The sequence below is a fragment of the Scyliorhinus torazame genome, chromosome 6 (assembly GCF_047496885.1).
Source record: "Scyliorhinus torazame isolate Kashiwa2021f chromosome 6, sScyTor2.1, whole genome shotgun sequence".
Lineage (NCBI taxonomy): Eukaryota > Metazoa > Chordata > Chondrichthyes > Carcharhiniformes > Scyliorhinidae > Scyliorhinus > Scyliorhinus torazame.
This window is the reverse complement of record NC_092712.1, coordinates 6420679-6436226: the sequence shown is the minus strand read 5'-3', so window position 1 is coordinate 6436226 and position 15548 is coordinate 6420679. Positions and strand designations below refer to the sequence as shown.

Below are 15548 nucleotides of genomic sequence, written 5' to 3'. Positions count from 1 at the left end.
AACAGGCACAACCCGAATGTTTAGTTTTTGATCGTTCAAAATTAAACATTCCTTTCAGGAGCTCCTTCTCAGAATCTTAAAGACGAGTTCCAATATTTGAACAAGAGAACACACAACATCCACCCAGGTTATTGATAATTCTTCACAATTAGAACTTTGTGAAATCTCCTGACCGAGTTTCAGATGATGAGTAATTTCCCACCAATCGTGTGGCCGTATAATTTCCTCGTGACTGCCGTGCTCTCTATTTAACCCAGCGAGTGAGTGGAGACTATTAGACTGGAGAAGACCCTGATTGAGGTAAGCAAAAGTATGAATCGCTCGGGAACCTTATCCATATCTCCTTAATTTAGTTCTAGTATTGAGTTTAGAATTTAGCTTAATGGATGTTCTAATATCCTGGTGATTAACTGGAGCTATACTGAGGGGTTTACTGTGCAGGGTGAGACAGATCATGTCCAGAATGAAATTACATCTGTATGTCTAGGTAAGGAGAGCCTGATTCTCACTTTCAGATCCTTGGACAATCTGTTGTGACTCTTGTCCTTCTGAACGGAATTCCAACCAAGTATAAGGTGAGATCAATCATTCTGATACTTTTAATGTTCATCTCTTTGAAATTCCTCCTCCAATAAACCAATAAAATTTAGCGGATTGTCTCCGTACAGGAAAATGTGGATTTTAAATGTCTAACTTTCCAGGGGAGATTTCAGGTTGTGATGGTTGTCCTGTGCGCCTGCTGCCCTTGTCCCTCTAAGTGGTAGAGGGCGCAGGGTTGGAAGGGGCTGTCGAAGGATCCCTGGCCAGTTGCTGCAGTGTATCTTTCACACGGTACACACAGCTGCCTCTGGGAGTGAACGGGGACCCACTCAAGCTCTGCCCGGGGTGGTGCTGAGTTCCCTGAGTGTTGACGGGACTCGCCATGTATCACAAATTAAACTGTGGGGTAAAAAAGAGGAATCCCGGAGCTGGAATATTTCACTAGATATCTGACAAGAGGCCTTTTCAGATGATTAGAAAGGGATTTGATAGAATCATAGAATTTACAGTGCAGAAGGAGGCCATTCAGCCCATCGAGTCTGCACCGACCCTGGAAAGAGAGCCCCACATCTCCAACCCATCCCCTTTATTCCCGCAACACAACCTAACCTTTTTTGGACACTAAGGGCAATTTAGCACGGCCAATCCGCCTAACCTGCACATCTTTGGACTGTGGGAGGAAACCGGAGCACCCGGAGGAAACCCACGCACACACGGGGAGGACGTGCAGACTCCGCACAGACAGTGACCCAAGCCGGAATCGAACCTGGGACCCTGGAGCTGTGAAGCAACTGTGCTAACCACTATGCTTCCGTGCTGGGTAGGGTAGATAGAGAACAGGTCTCGTCTGGTAGGTGGGTGGGGGGGGGAAGGGGGGGGAGGGGGGGGCGCTCAAAACAGGGGGGCATCACCTTACAGTTGGAAACCAGGCCATTCAGGGTGATGTCAGGAAGCACAGCCTAACCCACGGGGCAGTGGAAATCTGGAACACTCTCCTCCGGAAAAAGCTCTGGATGTTGCAGGTCAATTGGAGCTTGCAAAACTGAGATGGACAGATTTTTCTGGTATAATGGACACGGAGGAATAGCTGGTCAATGCATATCAGCCATGATTTAATTGAATGGTGGAACAGGCCTGATGGGCTGAAGAGCCTCATCCTAAACGGTTCCATCAGATGATTGAAGGAGAATGTGTCAGCATTGGGACAAAGTTACCCATTGGACAGGAAGAGAAAGGTTCGAGTTAATGGGTGCTTTGGACACAGCTTTGCAGAGACATTGCAGAGTGTGATTCACATCTCTTGCCATGTGATTGGATGAGAGTGGAGAGAAATATTTGAGATGCTAACGGCACAAAAGTAGGAGTTTGGAGAAAGAGAATTGTAAAAGACTCAGGACATAGACAGAAAAATCACATTGAGATTGGCTCATTCACAAGGACAGCTGTAAACTGTGCACTGAGTGCTGAATTTGGTGCATTTGAGTGCTATAGTGAGAGTTTGGTGACTGAGGGAGTATAAGGCTTCATTTTTATCTAAAGTCTAGTCTTGCTTTTATTTCGTTCATTAACTTAAAAGTTGCTGTTTGGTTTAGAAGAAGGTGAATTTTCAATCAGCTTTAAACAGGCTTCTACTTGTAGGCACTTGCAGCTGGAGCTTGTTAATTAGTTAATTGGATTAGGCCAGTTTTGAGAGGCTAGATTCACAGTATAAAAGTGATCCCTTACAGTGCAGACTTTGTTTGCACTGAGTGCTGAATTTGGTGCATTTGCGTGCTATAGTGAGAGTTTGGTGACTGAGGGAGTTAGGTGACGAGGGAGTAAGGTGCTCCTTTCATTTTGTTTCCTACATTTCTGCAAAGAGTGAGAAGAGAGCCAGGAGTTTACAGAGAGGGCAGCTGACTGGGAGCAGAGTCGGAGGGCGGAGATCCAGTTGGTCCACAGGGCAGATATATTCTGTCAGGTAAGAGGGGATGGAGGCTAGGCCAGTTGCATGCTCCTCCTGTAGGATGTGGGTGGTGAGGGATACCACCGGTGTCCCCGCTGACTATACCTGCGGGAAGTGCACCCAACTCCAGCTCCTCAAAGACCGTGTTCGGGAACTGGAGCTGAAGCTGGATGAACTTCGGATCATCCGGGAGGCAGAGGGGGTGATTGAGAAGAGTTACAGGGAGGTAGCCACACTCAATGTACAGGACAAGAATAGCTGGGTTACAGTCAGGGGGAAAAAAACAAACAGGCAGACAGTGCAGGGATCCCTCGTGGCCGTTCCCCTTCAAAACAAGTATACCGTTTTGGATGCTGTTGGGGGGGATGACCTACCGGGGGAAGGCCCTAGCGGTCAGGTCTCTGGCACTGAGTCTAGCTCTGGGGCTCAGAAGGGAAGGGGGGAGAATAGAAAAGCAATAGTTGTAGGAGATTCAATGGTTAGGGGAATAGATAGGAGATTCTGTGGTCGCGAGCGAGACTCCCGGAAGGTATGTTGCCTCCCGGGTGCCAGGGCCAGGGATGTCTCGGATCGTGTCTTCAGGATCCTTAAGGGGGAGGGTGAGCAGCCAGAAGTCGTGGTGCACATTGGTACCAACGACATAGGTAGGAAAAGGGGTGTGGAGGTAATAAACAAGTTGAGGGAGTTAGGCTGGAAGTTAAAAGCCAGGACAGACAGAGTTGTCATCTCTGGTTTGTTGCCGGTGCCACGTGATAGCGAGGCTAGGAATAGGGAGAGAGTGCAGCTGAACACGTGGCTGCAGGAATGGTGTAGGAGGGAGGGCTTCAGGTATTTGGATAATTGGAGCACATTCTGGGGAAGGTGGGACCTGTACAAGCAGGATGGGTTGCATCTGAACCAGAGGGGCACCAATATTCTGGGAGGGAGGTTTTCTAGTACTCTTCGGGAGGGTTTAAACTAATTTGGCAGGGGAATGGGAACCGGATTTGTAGTCCAGCAACTAAGGTAGCCGATATTCAGGACGCCAAAGTGTGTAATGAGACAGTGGGGAAGGGAACACTGACAAAGGAGAGTACTTGCAGGCACGGAGATGGGTTGAAGTGTGTATACTTCAACGCAAGAAGCATCAGGAATAAGGTGGGTGAACTTAAGGCATGGATCGGTACTTGGGACTACGATGTGGTGGCCATCACGGAAACTTGGATAGAAGAGGGGCAGAAATGGTTGTTGGAGGTCCCTGGTTATAGATGTTTCAATAAGATTAGGGAGGGTGGTAAAAGAGGTGGGGGGGGGGGGTTGGAATTGTTAATTAGAGATAGTATAACAGCTGCAGAAAGGCAGTTCGAGGAGTATCAGCCTACTGAGGTAGTATGGGTTGAAGTCAGAAATAGGAAAGGAGCAGTCACCTTGTTAGAAGTTTTCTATAGGCCCCCCAATAGTAGCAGAGATGTGGAGGAACAGATTGGGAAACAGATTTTGGAAAGATGCAGAAGTCACAGGGTAGTAGTCATGGGTGACTTTAACTTCCCAAACATTGAGTGGAAACTCTTTAGATCAAATAGTTTGGATGGGGTGGTGTTTGTGCAGTGTGTCCAGGAAGCGTTTCTAACACAGTATGTAGATTGTCCGACCAGAGGAGGGGTAATATTGGATTTAGTACTTGGTAATGAACCAGGGCAAGTGATAGATTTGAAAGTGGGGGAGCATTTTGGAGATAGTGACCACAATTCTGTGACTTTCACTTTAGTAATGGAGAGGGATAGGTGCGTGCAACAGGGCAAGGTTTACAATTGGGGAAGGGTAAATACGATGTTGTGTCAGTCAAGAATTGAAGTGCATAAATTGGGAACAAAGGCTGTCAGGGAAGGACACAAGTGAAATGTGGAACTTGTTCAAGGAACAAGTACTACGTGTCCTTGATCTGTATGTCCCTGTCAGGCAGGGAAGAGATGGTCGAGTGAGGGAACCATGTTTGACAAGACAGGTTGAATGTCTTGTTAAGAGGAAAAAGAAGACTTATGTAAGGCTGAGGAAACAAGGTTCAGACAGGGCATTGGAGGGATACAAGATAGCCAGGAGGGAACTGAAGAAAGGGATTAGGAGAGCTAAGAGAGGGCATGAACAATCTTTGGCGGGTAGGATCAAGGAAAACCCCAAGGCCTTTTACACATATGTGAGAAATATGAGAATGACTAGAGCGAGGGTAGGTCCGATCAAGGACAGTAGCGGGAGATTGTGTATTGAGTCTGAAGAGATAGGAGAGGTCTTGAACGAGTACTTTTCTTCTGTATTTACAAATGAGAGGGGCCATATTGTTGGAGAGGACAGTGTGAAACAGATTGGTAAGCTCGAGGAAATACTTGTTAGGAAGGAAGATGTGTTGGGCATTTTGAAAAACTTGAGGATAGACAAGTCCCCCGGGCCTGACGGGATATATCCAAGGATTCTATGGGAGGCAAGAGATGAAATTGCAGAGCCGTTGGCAATGATCTTTTCGTCCTCACTGTCAACAGGGGTGGTACCAGGGGATTGGAGAGTGGCGAATGTCGTGCCCCTGTTCAAAAAAGGGACTAGGGATAACCCTGGGAATTACAGGCCAGTTAGTCTTACTTCGGTGATAGGCAAAGTAATGGAAAGGGTACTGAAGGATAGGATTTCTGAGCATCTGGAAAGACACTGCTTGATTAGGGATAGTCAGCACGGATTTGTGAGGGGTAGGTCTTGCCTTACAAGTCTTAGTGAATTCTTTGAGGAGGTGACCAAGCATGTTGATGAAGGTAAAGCAGTGGATGTAGTGTACATGGATTTTAGTAAGGCATTTGATAAGGTTCCCCATGGTAGGCTTCTGCAGAAAGTAAGGAGGCATGGGATAGTGGGAAATTTGGCCAGTTGGATAACGAACTGGCTAACCGATAGAAGTCAGAGAGTGGTGGTGGATGGCAAATATTCAGCCTGGATCCCAGTTACCAGTGGCATACCGCAGGGATCAGTTCTGGGTCCTCTGCTGTTTGTGATTTTCATTAATGACTTGGATGAGGGAGTTGAAGGGTGGGTCAGTAAATTTGCAGACGATACGAAGATTGGTGGAGTTGTGGATAGTAAGGAGGGCTGTTGTCGGCTGCAAAGAGACATAGACATTTTGGAAGGACAAATATGAATGCGGAATACAGGGTTAACGGTAGAGTTCTTGGCAATGTGGAGGAGCAGAGAGATCTTGGGGTCTATGTTCATACATCTTTGAAAGTTGCCACTCAAGTGGATAGAGCTGTGAAGAAGGCCTATGGTGTGCTCGCGTTCATTAACAGAGGGATTGAATTTAAGAGCCGTGAGGTGATGATGCAGCTGTACAAAACCTTGGTAAGGCCACATTTGGAGTACTGTGTACAGTTCTGGTCGCCTCATTTTAGGAAGGATGTGGAAGCTTTGGAAAAGGTGCAAAGGAGATGTACCAGGATGTTGCCTGGAATGGAGAGTAGGTCTTACGAGGAAAGGTTGAGGGTGCTAGGCCTTTTCTCATTAGAACGGAGAAGGATGAGGGGCGACTTGATCGAGGTTTATAAGATGATCAGGGGAATAGATAGAGTAGACAGTCAGAGACTTTTTCCCCGGGTGGAACAAACCATTACAAGGGGACATAAATTTGAGGTGAATGGTGGAAGATGTAGGGGGGACGTCAGAGGTAGGTTCTTTACCCAGAGAGTAGTGGGGGCATGGAATGCACTGCCTGTGGAAGTAGTTGAGTCGGAAACATTAGGGACCTTCAAGCAGCTATTGGATAGGTACATGGATTACGGTAAAATGATATAGTGTACATTTATTTGTTCTTAAGGACAGCACGGTAGCATTGTGGATAGCACAATTGCTTCACAGCTCCAGGGTCCCAGGTTCGATTCCGGCTTGGGTCACTGTCTGTGCGGAGTCTGCACATCCTCCCCGTGTGTGCGTGGGTTTCCTCCGGGTGCTCCGGTTTCCTCCCACAGTCCAAAGATGTGCAGGTTAGGTGAATTGGCCATGATAAATTGCCCTTAGTGCCCAAAATTGCCCTTAGTGTTGGGTGGAGGTGTTGACTTTGGGTAGGGTGCTCTTTCCAAGAGCCGGTGCAGACTCAATGGGCCGAATGGCCTCCTTCTGCACTGTAAATTCAATGATAATCTATGATTAATCTAGGACAAAGGTTCGGCACAAAATCGTGGGCCGAAGGGCCTGTTCTGTGCAGTATTTTTCTATGTTCTATGTTCTAAACTGAAGGGTTGATAGTCTTTCCTGGGGATCAGATTTACTCCTTATCAAACTGCTCAAACATTAGGGCTGCAATTTCCTGTTACCGACGGGAACCCCAATCACAGGTTTCCCATTGGCTGGAATCCCCCATCGCAGGTTTATTACTGAACCCCCATCACAGGTTTATTACTGAACCCCCATCGCAGGTTTATTACTGAACCCTCATCACAGGTTTATTACTGAACCCCCATCACAGGTTTATTACTGAACCCTCATCACAGGTTTATTACTGAACCCTCATCACAGGTTTATTACTGAACCCCCATCGCAGGTTTATTACTGAACCCTCATCACAGGTTTATTACTGAACCATCATCACAGGTTTATTACTGAACCCTCATCACAGGTTTATTACTGAACCCCCATCACAGGTTTATTACTGAACCCCCATCACAGGTTTATTACTGAACCCCCATCACAGGTTTATTACTGAACCCCCATCACAGGTTTATTACTGAACCCTCGTCACAGGTTTATTACTGAACCCCCATCACAGGTTTATTACTGAACCCCCATCACAGGTTTATTACTGAACCCCTATTGCAGGTTTTACAGTGACCAGGGACAGGGTGGGAGGGTTCACAGTGACCAGGGACAGGGTGGGAGGGTTCACAGTGACCAGGGACAGGGTGGGAGGGTTCACAGTGACCAGGGACAGGGTGGGAGGGTTCACAGTGACCAGGGACAGGGTGGGAGGATTCACAGTGACCAGGGACAGGGTGGGAGGATTCACAGTGACCAGGGACTGGGTGGGATGGTTCACAGTGACCAGGGATTGGGTGGGATGGTTCACAGTGACCAGGGACAGGGTGGGAGGATTCACAGTGACCAGGGACAGGGTGGGAGGGTTCACAGTGACCAGGGACAGGGTGGGAGGATTCACAGTGACCAGGGACAGGGTGGGAGGGTTCACAGTGACCAGGGACAGGGTGGGAGGGTTCACAGTGACCAGGGACAGGATGGGAGGGTTCACAGTGACCAGGGACAGGGTGGGAGGGTTCACAGTGACCAGGGACAGGGTGGGAGGATTCACAGTGACCAGGGACAGGGTGGGAGGGTTCACAGTGACCAGGGACAGGGTGGGAGGGTTCACAGTGACCAGGGACAGGATGGGAGGGTTCACAGTGACCAGGGACAGGGTGGGAGGGTTCACAGTGACCAGGGACAGGGTGGGAGGATTCACAGTGACCAGGGACAGGGTGGAGGATTCACAGTGACCAGGGACAGGGTGGGAGGATTCACAGTGACCAGGGACAGGGTGGGAGGATTCACAGTGACCTGGGACAGGGTAGGAGGGTTCACAGTGACCAGGGACAGGGTGGGAGGGATCACAGTGACCAGGGACAGGGTGGGAGGGTTCACAGTGACCAGGGACTGGGTGGGAGGATTCACAGTGACCAGGGACTGGGTGGGAGGCTTCACAGTGACCAGGGACAGGGTGGGAGGATTCACAGTGACCAGGGACTGGGTGGGAGGATTTACAGTGACCAGGGACAGGGTGGGAGGGTTCACAGTGACCAGGGACAGGGTGGGAGGATTCACAGTGACCAGGGAAAGGGTGGGAGGATTCACAGTGACCAGGGACAAGGTGGGAGGATTCACAGTGACCAGGGACAGGGTGGGAGGGTTCAGAGTGACCAGGGACAGGGTGGGAGGATTCACAGTGACCAGGGACAGGGTGGGAGGATTCACAGTGACCAGGGACAGGGTGGGAGGGTTCACAGTGACCAGGGACAGGGTGGGAGGGTTCAGAGTGACCAGGGGCAGGGTGGGAGGATTCACAGTGACCAGGGACAGGGTGGGAGGATTCACAGTGACCAGGGACAGGGTGGGAGGATTCACAGTGACCAGGGACAGGGTGAGAGGGTTCACAGTGACCAGGGACAGGGTGGGAGGATTCACAGTGACCAGGGACAGGGTGGGAGGGTTCACAGTGACCAGGGACAGGGTGGGAGGATTCACAGTGACCAGGGACAGGGTGGGAGGGTTCACAGTGACCAGGGACAGGGTGGGAGGGTTCAGAGTGACCAGGGGCAGGGTGGGAGGATTCACAGTGACCAGGAACAGGGTGGGAGGATTCACAGTGACCAGGGACAGGGTGGGAGGGTTCAGAGTGACCAGGGACCGGGTGGGAGGGATCACAGTGACCAGGGACAGGGTGGGAGGATTCACAGAGACCAGGGACAGGATGGGAGGGTTCACAGTGACCAGGGACAGGGTGGGAGGGTTCACAGTGACCAGGGACAGGGTGGGAGGGTTCACAGTGACCAGGGACAGGGTGGGAGGATTCACAGTGACCAGGGACAGGGTGGGAGGATTCACAGTGACCAGGGACAGGGTGGGAGGGTTCACAGTGACCAGGGACAGGGTGGGAGGGTTCAGAGTGACCAGGGGCAGGGTGGGAGGATTCACAGTGACCAGGGACAGGGTGGGAGGATTCACAGTGACCAGGGACAGGGTGGGAGTGATCACAGTGACCAGGGACAGGGTGGGAGTGATCACAGTGACCAGGGACAGGGTGGGAGGGTTCACAGTGACCAGGGACAGGGTGGGAGGGTTCACAGTGACCAGGGACAGGGTGGGAGGGTTCACAGTGACCAGGGACAGGGTGGGAGGGTTCACAGTGACCAGGGACAGGGTGGGAGGATTCACAGTGACCAGTGACAGGGTGGGAGGATTCACAGTGACCAGAGACAGGGTGGGAGGGTTCACAGTGACCAGGGACAGGGTGGGAGGATTCACAGTGACCAGGGCCAGGTGGGAGGGGTGTTGCAGAGTTGGGGGGGAGCTGGGAAAAGAGCATTTGTGATGTGAGGCAGGGTCAGTGTATATTCTAACCTAATTTGGTGCCTCTTCTGTTTTGATCCTGAGGATGAGGATGATCATGCTGTCCACAGTTCTCTGCTTCACTCTGATCCTCAAATTTGGACTTGCACACGGTAAGAATCCCAGGATTGCTGGTGAAATCTAGTGATTTTCCTGTTCCTGGGCAATTTCTGGGTTACCTTCTCTAAGATACTGGGGGCTTTATCTGGGGGTTTCTGGCCCACTGCTGACTCGAGTTTACAGATAACCTTACACTAATAGCGAATAGTATTTCCATTGAAGGAGTGACTTAGACTTTAATGTTATGAAGATTTCCTCCGCTCAGGCCCTGTTCCATTGGCTTATCTAAGCCTTGTCACCCGTCTCCTCAAAAACAAACCCTTGACCCCCTCCATCTATACAGTCTGTTCCCTTTCCAACCTCCCTTTCCTCCCCCAAGTCCCAGAAAGTGCTCCCGTCTCCCAAATCCATGCCAATGATCCAGGAAATTTCCTGTTGAATCCCTCCAATCATCTTTCTGTCCATCCACATGACTGAAACGGCTCAGAGCAGTCAGAATTACATCCTCTCTGACTGTGACAAAAGTGAACTCCCCTCCTCATCCCTCCCGACCTGTCTGCAGCTTTGACATGGTTTGACCTCAGCATCCTCCTCCAACACTGCTGTCCAGCTGGGTGGGGCTGCTCCCTCCCAGGTCCATTCTTATCCATCTAATCACAGCCAGACAATCCTTTCCAATGGTTTCTCTTTCTGCTCCTGCTGAGGTAGTTCTGGTCTCCCCCAACAATCTCTCCTTGGCCTCCACCTATTTCTCATCTATGTTCCACCTCTCAGTAGTTTGTATTAATCTGTCAGGTTATATCAACAAAGAACAAAGACAAAGAACAAGAACAAAGAAAATTACAGCACAGGAACAGGCCCTTCGGCCCTCCCAGCCTGCGCCGATCCAGATCCTTCATCTAAACCTGTCACCTACTTTCCAAGGATCTACTTCCCTCTGTTCCCCGCCCGTTCATATATCTGTCTAGATGCATCTTAAATGATGCTATCGTGCCCGCCTCTACCACCTCCGCTGGCAAAGCGTTCCAGGCACCCACCACCCTCTGCGTAAAAAACTTTCCACGCACATCTCCCTTAAACTTTCCCCCTCTCACCTTGAAATCGTGACCCCTTGTAATTGACACCCCCACTCTTGGAAAAAGCTTGTTGCTATCCACCCTGTCCGTACCTCTCATAATTTTGTAGACCTCAATCAGGTCCCCCCTCAACCTCCGTCTTTCCAACGAAAACAATCCTAATCTACTCAACCTTTCTTCATAGCTAGCACCCTCCATACCAGGCAACATCCTGGTGAACCTCCTCTGCACCCTCTCTAAAGCACCCACATCCTTCTGGTAATGTGGCAACCAGAACTGTACGCAGTATTCCAAATGTGGCCTAACTAAAGTCCTATACAACTGTAACATGACCTGCCGACTCTTGTACTCAATACCCCGTCCGATGAAGGCAAGCATGCTGTATGCCTTCTTGACCACTCTATCGACCTGCGTTGCCACCTTCAGGGTACAATGGACCTGAACTCCCAGATCTCTCTGTACATCAATTTTCCCCAGGACTCTTCCATTGACCGTATAGTCCGCTCTTGAATTAGATCTTCCAAAATGCATCACCTCGCATTTGCCTGGATTGAACTCCATCTGCCATTTCTCTGCCCAACTCTCCAATCTATTAATATTTTGCTGTATTCTCTGAAAGTCCTCCTCACTATCTACAACTCCACCAATCTTAGTATCATCTACAAACTTGCTAATCAGGCCACCTATACCTTCGCCCAGATAATTTATGTATATCACAAACAACAGTGGTCCGAGCACGGATCCCTGTGGAACACCACTAGTCACCTTTCTCCATTTTGAGACACTCCCTTCCACCACTTCTCTCTGTCTCCTGTTGCCCAGCCAATTCTTTATCCATCTCGCTAGTACACCCTGAACCCCATACGACTTCACTTTTTCCATCAACCTGCCATGGGAAACTTTATCAAGCGCCTTACTGAAGTCCATGTATATGACATCTACAGCCCTTCCCTCATCAATTAACGTTGTCACTTCCTCAAAGAATTCTATTAGGTTTGTAAGACATGAACTTCCCTGCACAAAACCATGCTGCCGATCACTGATAAGTCTGTTTTCTTCCAAATGTGAATAGATCCTATCCCTCAGTATCTTCTCCAACAGTTTGCCTACCACTGACGTCAAGCTCACAGGTCTATAATTCCCTGTATTATCCCTGCTACCCTTCTTAAACAAAGGGACAACATTAACAATTCTCCAGTCCTCCGGGACCTCACCCGTGCTCAAGGATGCTGCAAAGATATCTGTTAAGGCCCCAGCTATTTCATCCCTCGCTTCCCTCAGTAACCTGGGATAGATCCCATCCGGACCTAGGGACTTGTCCACCTTAATGCCTTTTAGAATACCCAAAACTTCTCCCTTCCTTATGTCGACTTGACCTAGAGTATTTAAACAACCATCCCTAGCCTCAACATCCGTCATGTTAATCTCCTTGGTGAATACCGATGCAAAGTACTCATTAAGAATCTCACCCATTTCCTCTGACTCCACGCATAAATTCCCTCTTTTGTCTTTGAGCGGGCAAATCCTTTCTCTAGTTACCCTCTTGTTCCTTACATACAAATAAAAGGCTTTGGGATTTTCCTTAACCCTGTTAGCCAAAGATATTTCATGACCCCTTTTAGCCCTCTTTATTGCGCGTTTGAGATTTGTCCTACTTTCCCGATATTCCTCCAAAGCTTCATCAGTTTTAAGTCGCCTAGATCTTATGTATGCTTCCTTTTTCATCTTAGCTAGTCTCACAATTCCACCCGTCATCCATGGTTCCCTAATCTTGCCATTTCTATCCCTCATTTTCACAGGGACATGTCTGTCCTGCACTCTAATCAACCTTTCCTTGAAAGACTCCCACATTTCAAATGTGGATTTACCCTTAAAGATCTGCTCCCAATCCACATTCCCTAGCTCCTGCTGAATTTTGTTATACTTGGCCTTTCCCCAATTTAGCACTCTTCCTTTAGGACCACTCTCGTCTTTGTCCATGAGTATTCTAAAACTTACGGAATTGTGATCGCTATTCCCAAAGTAATCACCGACTGAAACTTCAACCACCTGGCCGGGATCATTCCCCAATACCAGGTCCAGTATGGCCCCTTCCCGAGTTGGACTATTTACATACTGCTCTAAAAAACTCTCCTGGATGCTCCTTACAAATTCTGCTCCATCTATGCCTCCAACACTACATGAGTCCCATTCAATGTTGGGGAAGTTAAAATCTCCCATCAAGACCACCCTATTGTCCTACATTTTTCTATAATCTGTCTACATATTTGTACCTCTACTTCACGCTCGCTTTTGGGAGGCCTGTAGTAAAGTCCCAACTATGTTACTGCCCCCTTCCTATTTCTTAGCTCTACCCATGTTGCCTCAGTGCTCGAATCCTCCATTGTGCCCTCCTTAATCACAGCTGTGATATCATCTCTGACCAGTAATCCAACTCCTCCACCCCTTTTACCTCCCTCTCTATCCCTCCTGAAGCATCTATACCCTGGGATATTTAGTTGCCAGTCTTGCCCTTCCCTCAACTAAGTCTCCGTAATACCAATAACATCATATTCCCAGGTACTAATCCAAGGCCTAAGTTCATCTGCCTTACCTGCTACACTTCTCGCATTGAAACAAATGCAACTCAGACCACCTGTCCCTTTGCGTTCATCATCTCTTCCTTGTCTACTCTTCCCCTTAGTCACATTGAGTTTATTATCTAGTACCTTACTGGCTTTAGTTGCTGCCTCTTTACTGACCAATAACTTCCTAATCTGGTTCCCATCCCCCTGCCACATTAGTTTAAAACCTCCCCAACAGTGTTAGCAAAAGCACCCCCTAGGACATTGATTCCAGTCCTGCCCAGGTGTAGACCATCCGATTTGTAATGGTCCCACCACCCCCAGAACCGGTTCCAATGTCCCAAAACTCTGAACCCCTCCCTCCTGCACCATCTCTCAAGCCACATATTCATTCTGACTATTCTTGAATTTCTACTCTGACTGTTTCGTGGCACTGGTAGCAACCCTGAGATTACTACCTCTGAGGTCCTACTTTCTAACATCTCCTATCTCCCTAAATTCTGATTGTTGGACCTCATTATATTTTTTACCTATATCGTTGGTGCCTATTTGCACCACGACAACTGGCTGTTCACCCTCCCCCTTCAGTCTGCCCTGCAGCCGATCTGAGACATCCCTGGCCCGTGCACCTGGGAGGCAACGTACCATTCAGGAGTCTCGTTTTCGACCACAGAAACGCCGGTCTACTCCCCTTATGATTGACTAGGAACCAGTGTTTTTGTTACTTTTCAGAAACAATGAGATTGAAGGATCTGGGTGGGCGAGAGGGTCAAAGGGATCTGAGGAAGACCCCAAACACCAGATTTATTTATCGGTTGGGAATGAATTGAAAAGTATGAAAATTACACTAAACCTGTATTGCAACTTGGTTTGACTACTTAGAGGACTGAGTCCAGTACTGGTCTCCATACTGTAACATGGACATAGAGGCACTGGACAGGGTAGATTTACAAGGTGTGGTATTATAGGTATTACGGTACTTGATAGGCTAAAGCACCATTGGTGGAAACTGTATGCTTTCTATTGGTTAGAATGTATGATGGCTCCGCCCTGCTAGGCGGGGTATAAGAACCCGTGCAGCCTTCATTCTGTACCTGAGCTGCTGGGGGAATCATCTAGCTTATTAAAGCCTTCAGTTGGACTACAGCCTCGCTTTAGTGGTCATTGATCGCACATCACAAGGACGATACCAGTAACGTGTGGGCGTACATATCAGGAAAGGATTGTCAGGCTGGGTTTCGTTTGTCTCATAAAAATGTTGAAGGGTGACCTCAGAACTCAGTGTGGACCAACTTTCAAACTCGCAATTCGCAGAGCAGCACTTATCCTGACCTTGCTGCCCACAGCGTGTGTCATTAACTCGCGGTTATTCCCCCAGCAGATTCCAGCCCAATATTGTCCCAATTCTGAGCTTTAAGCTTTCTGCTGCTTCCATTGATTCTCTGGCAGATCTGGGATGTTCAGCTTGTTCCACCTTTCCTGCAGTGAAAGTCTATCAATGTGGCAATGATGGTGCGTGAGGTTTCAGTGACTGTGTTTGTTCTTGCAGTGAATCTATCCGGCACCGCTCGAGCTACACAGTCCAGTGTCTATGATTTTCATAGTGGTCCAATTAATGCTGTGGATGGAAACACAGATTCCAATTGGGGGAGATCATCCTGTACGGCTACACAAAACGACCTGAATCCTTGGTGGAGAGCAGATTTACACAGGTCGCAGGAGATACACTCAGTCAGAATCACCAACAGAGGGGACTGTTGTCCCGAACGTCTCAACGGAGCAGAGATTCGGATTGGAGACTCGCTGGACAATAATGGCAACAACAACCCTATGTAAGTTGGAGAGGAGGGTAAAGCCTCCAGTGGGGTGAGGGTGGGAGCAAGGGGCCACAGTGATTGTGTAGGAGGAGGGGTGGATGTGGTGGGAATGTGCGTCGTGGTTGCTGCAACTGAACCTTGCCGTATTCCTGCCGACATTTCTCCCAACTAACGTCACTCAAAAAAATAACTGGTCCATTCTGTCATTGCCATTGGTGGGATCTTACTGGCTACGTTCGGCTCCCAGCAGTAAGTACAGGTCTAGTCCATATGTTGGTGTTAGATTATATCTGTCACTGTCTGTGCGGAGTCTGCACACCCTCCCCGTGTGTGCGTGGGTTTCCTCCGGGTGCTCCGGTTTCCTCCCACAGTCCAAAGATGTGCAGGTTAGGTGGATTGGCCATGATAAATTGCCCTTAGTGTCCAAAATTTCCCTTAG

General features: G+C 48.9%; 1 protein-coding gene across 1 annotated transcript in view; it reads left to right on the top strand.

Annotated features, from left to right (window-relative positions):
* The first annotated feature begins 472 nt into the window (after nucleotides 1-472).
* LOC140424658 (fucolectin-like) overlaps nucleotides 473-15548 on the top strand; it is a 31440-nt gene continuing 16364 nt past the window's right edge. Inside the window, exons 1-3 of the mRNA XM_072507903.1 lie at nucleotides 473-575; nucleotides 9638-9705; nucleotides 14842-15124. Coding sequence (XP_072364004.1) covers nucleotides 9639-9705; nucleotides 14842-15124 — 350 coding nt within the window. The 5' untranslated portion in view covers nucleotides 473-575; nucleotide 9638. The remainder of the gene's footprint in view (nucleotides 576-9637; nucleotides 9706-14841; nucleotides 15125-15548) is intronic.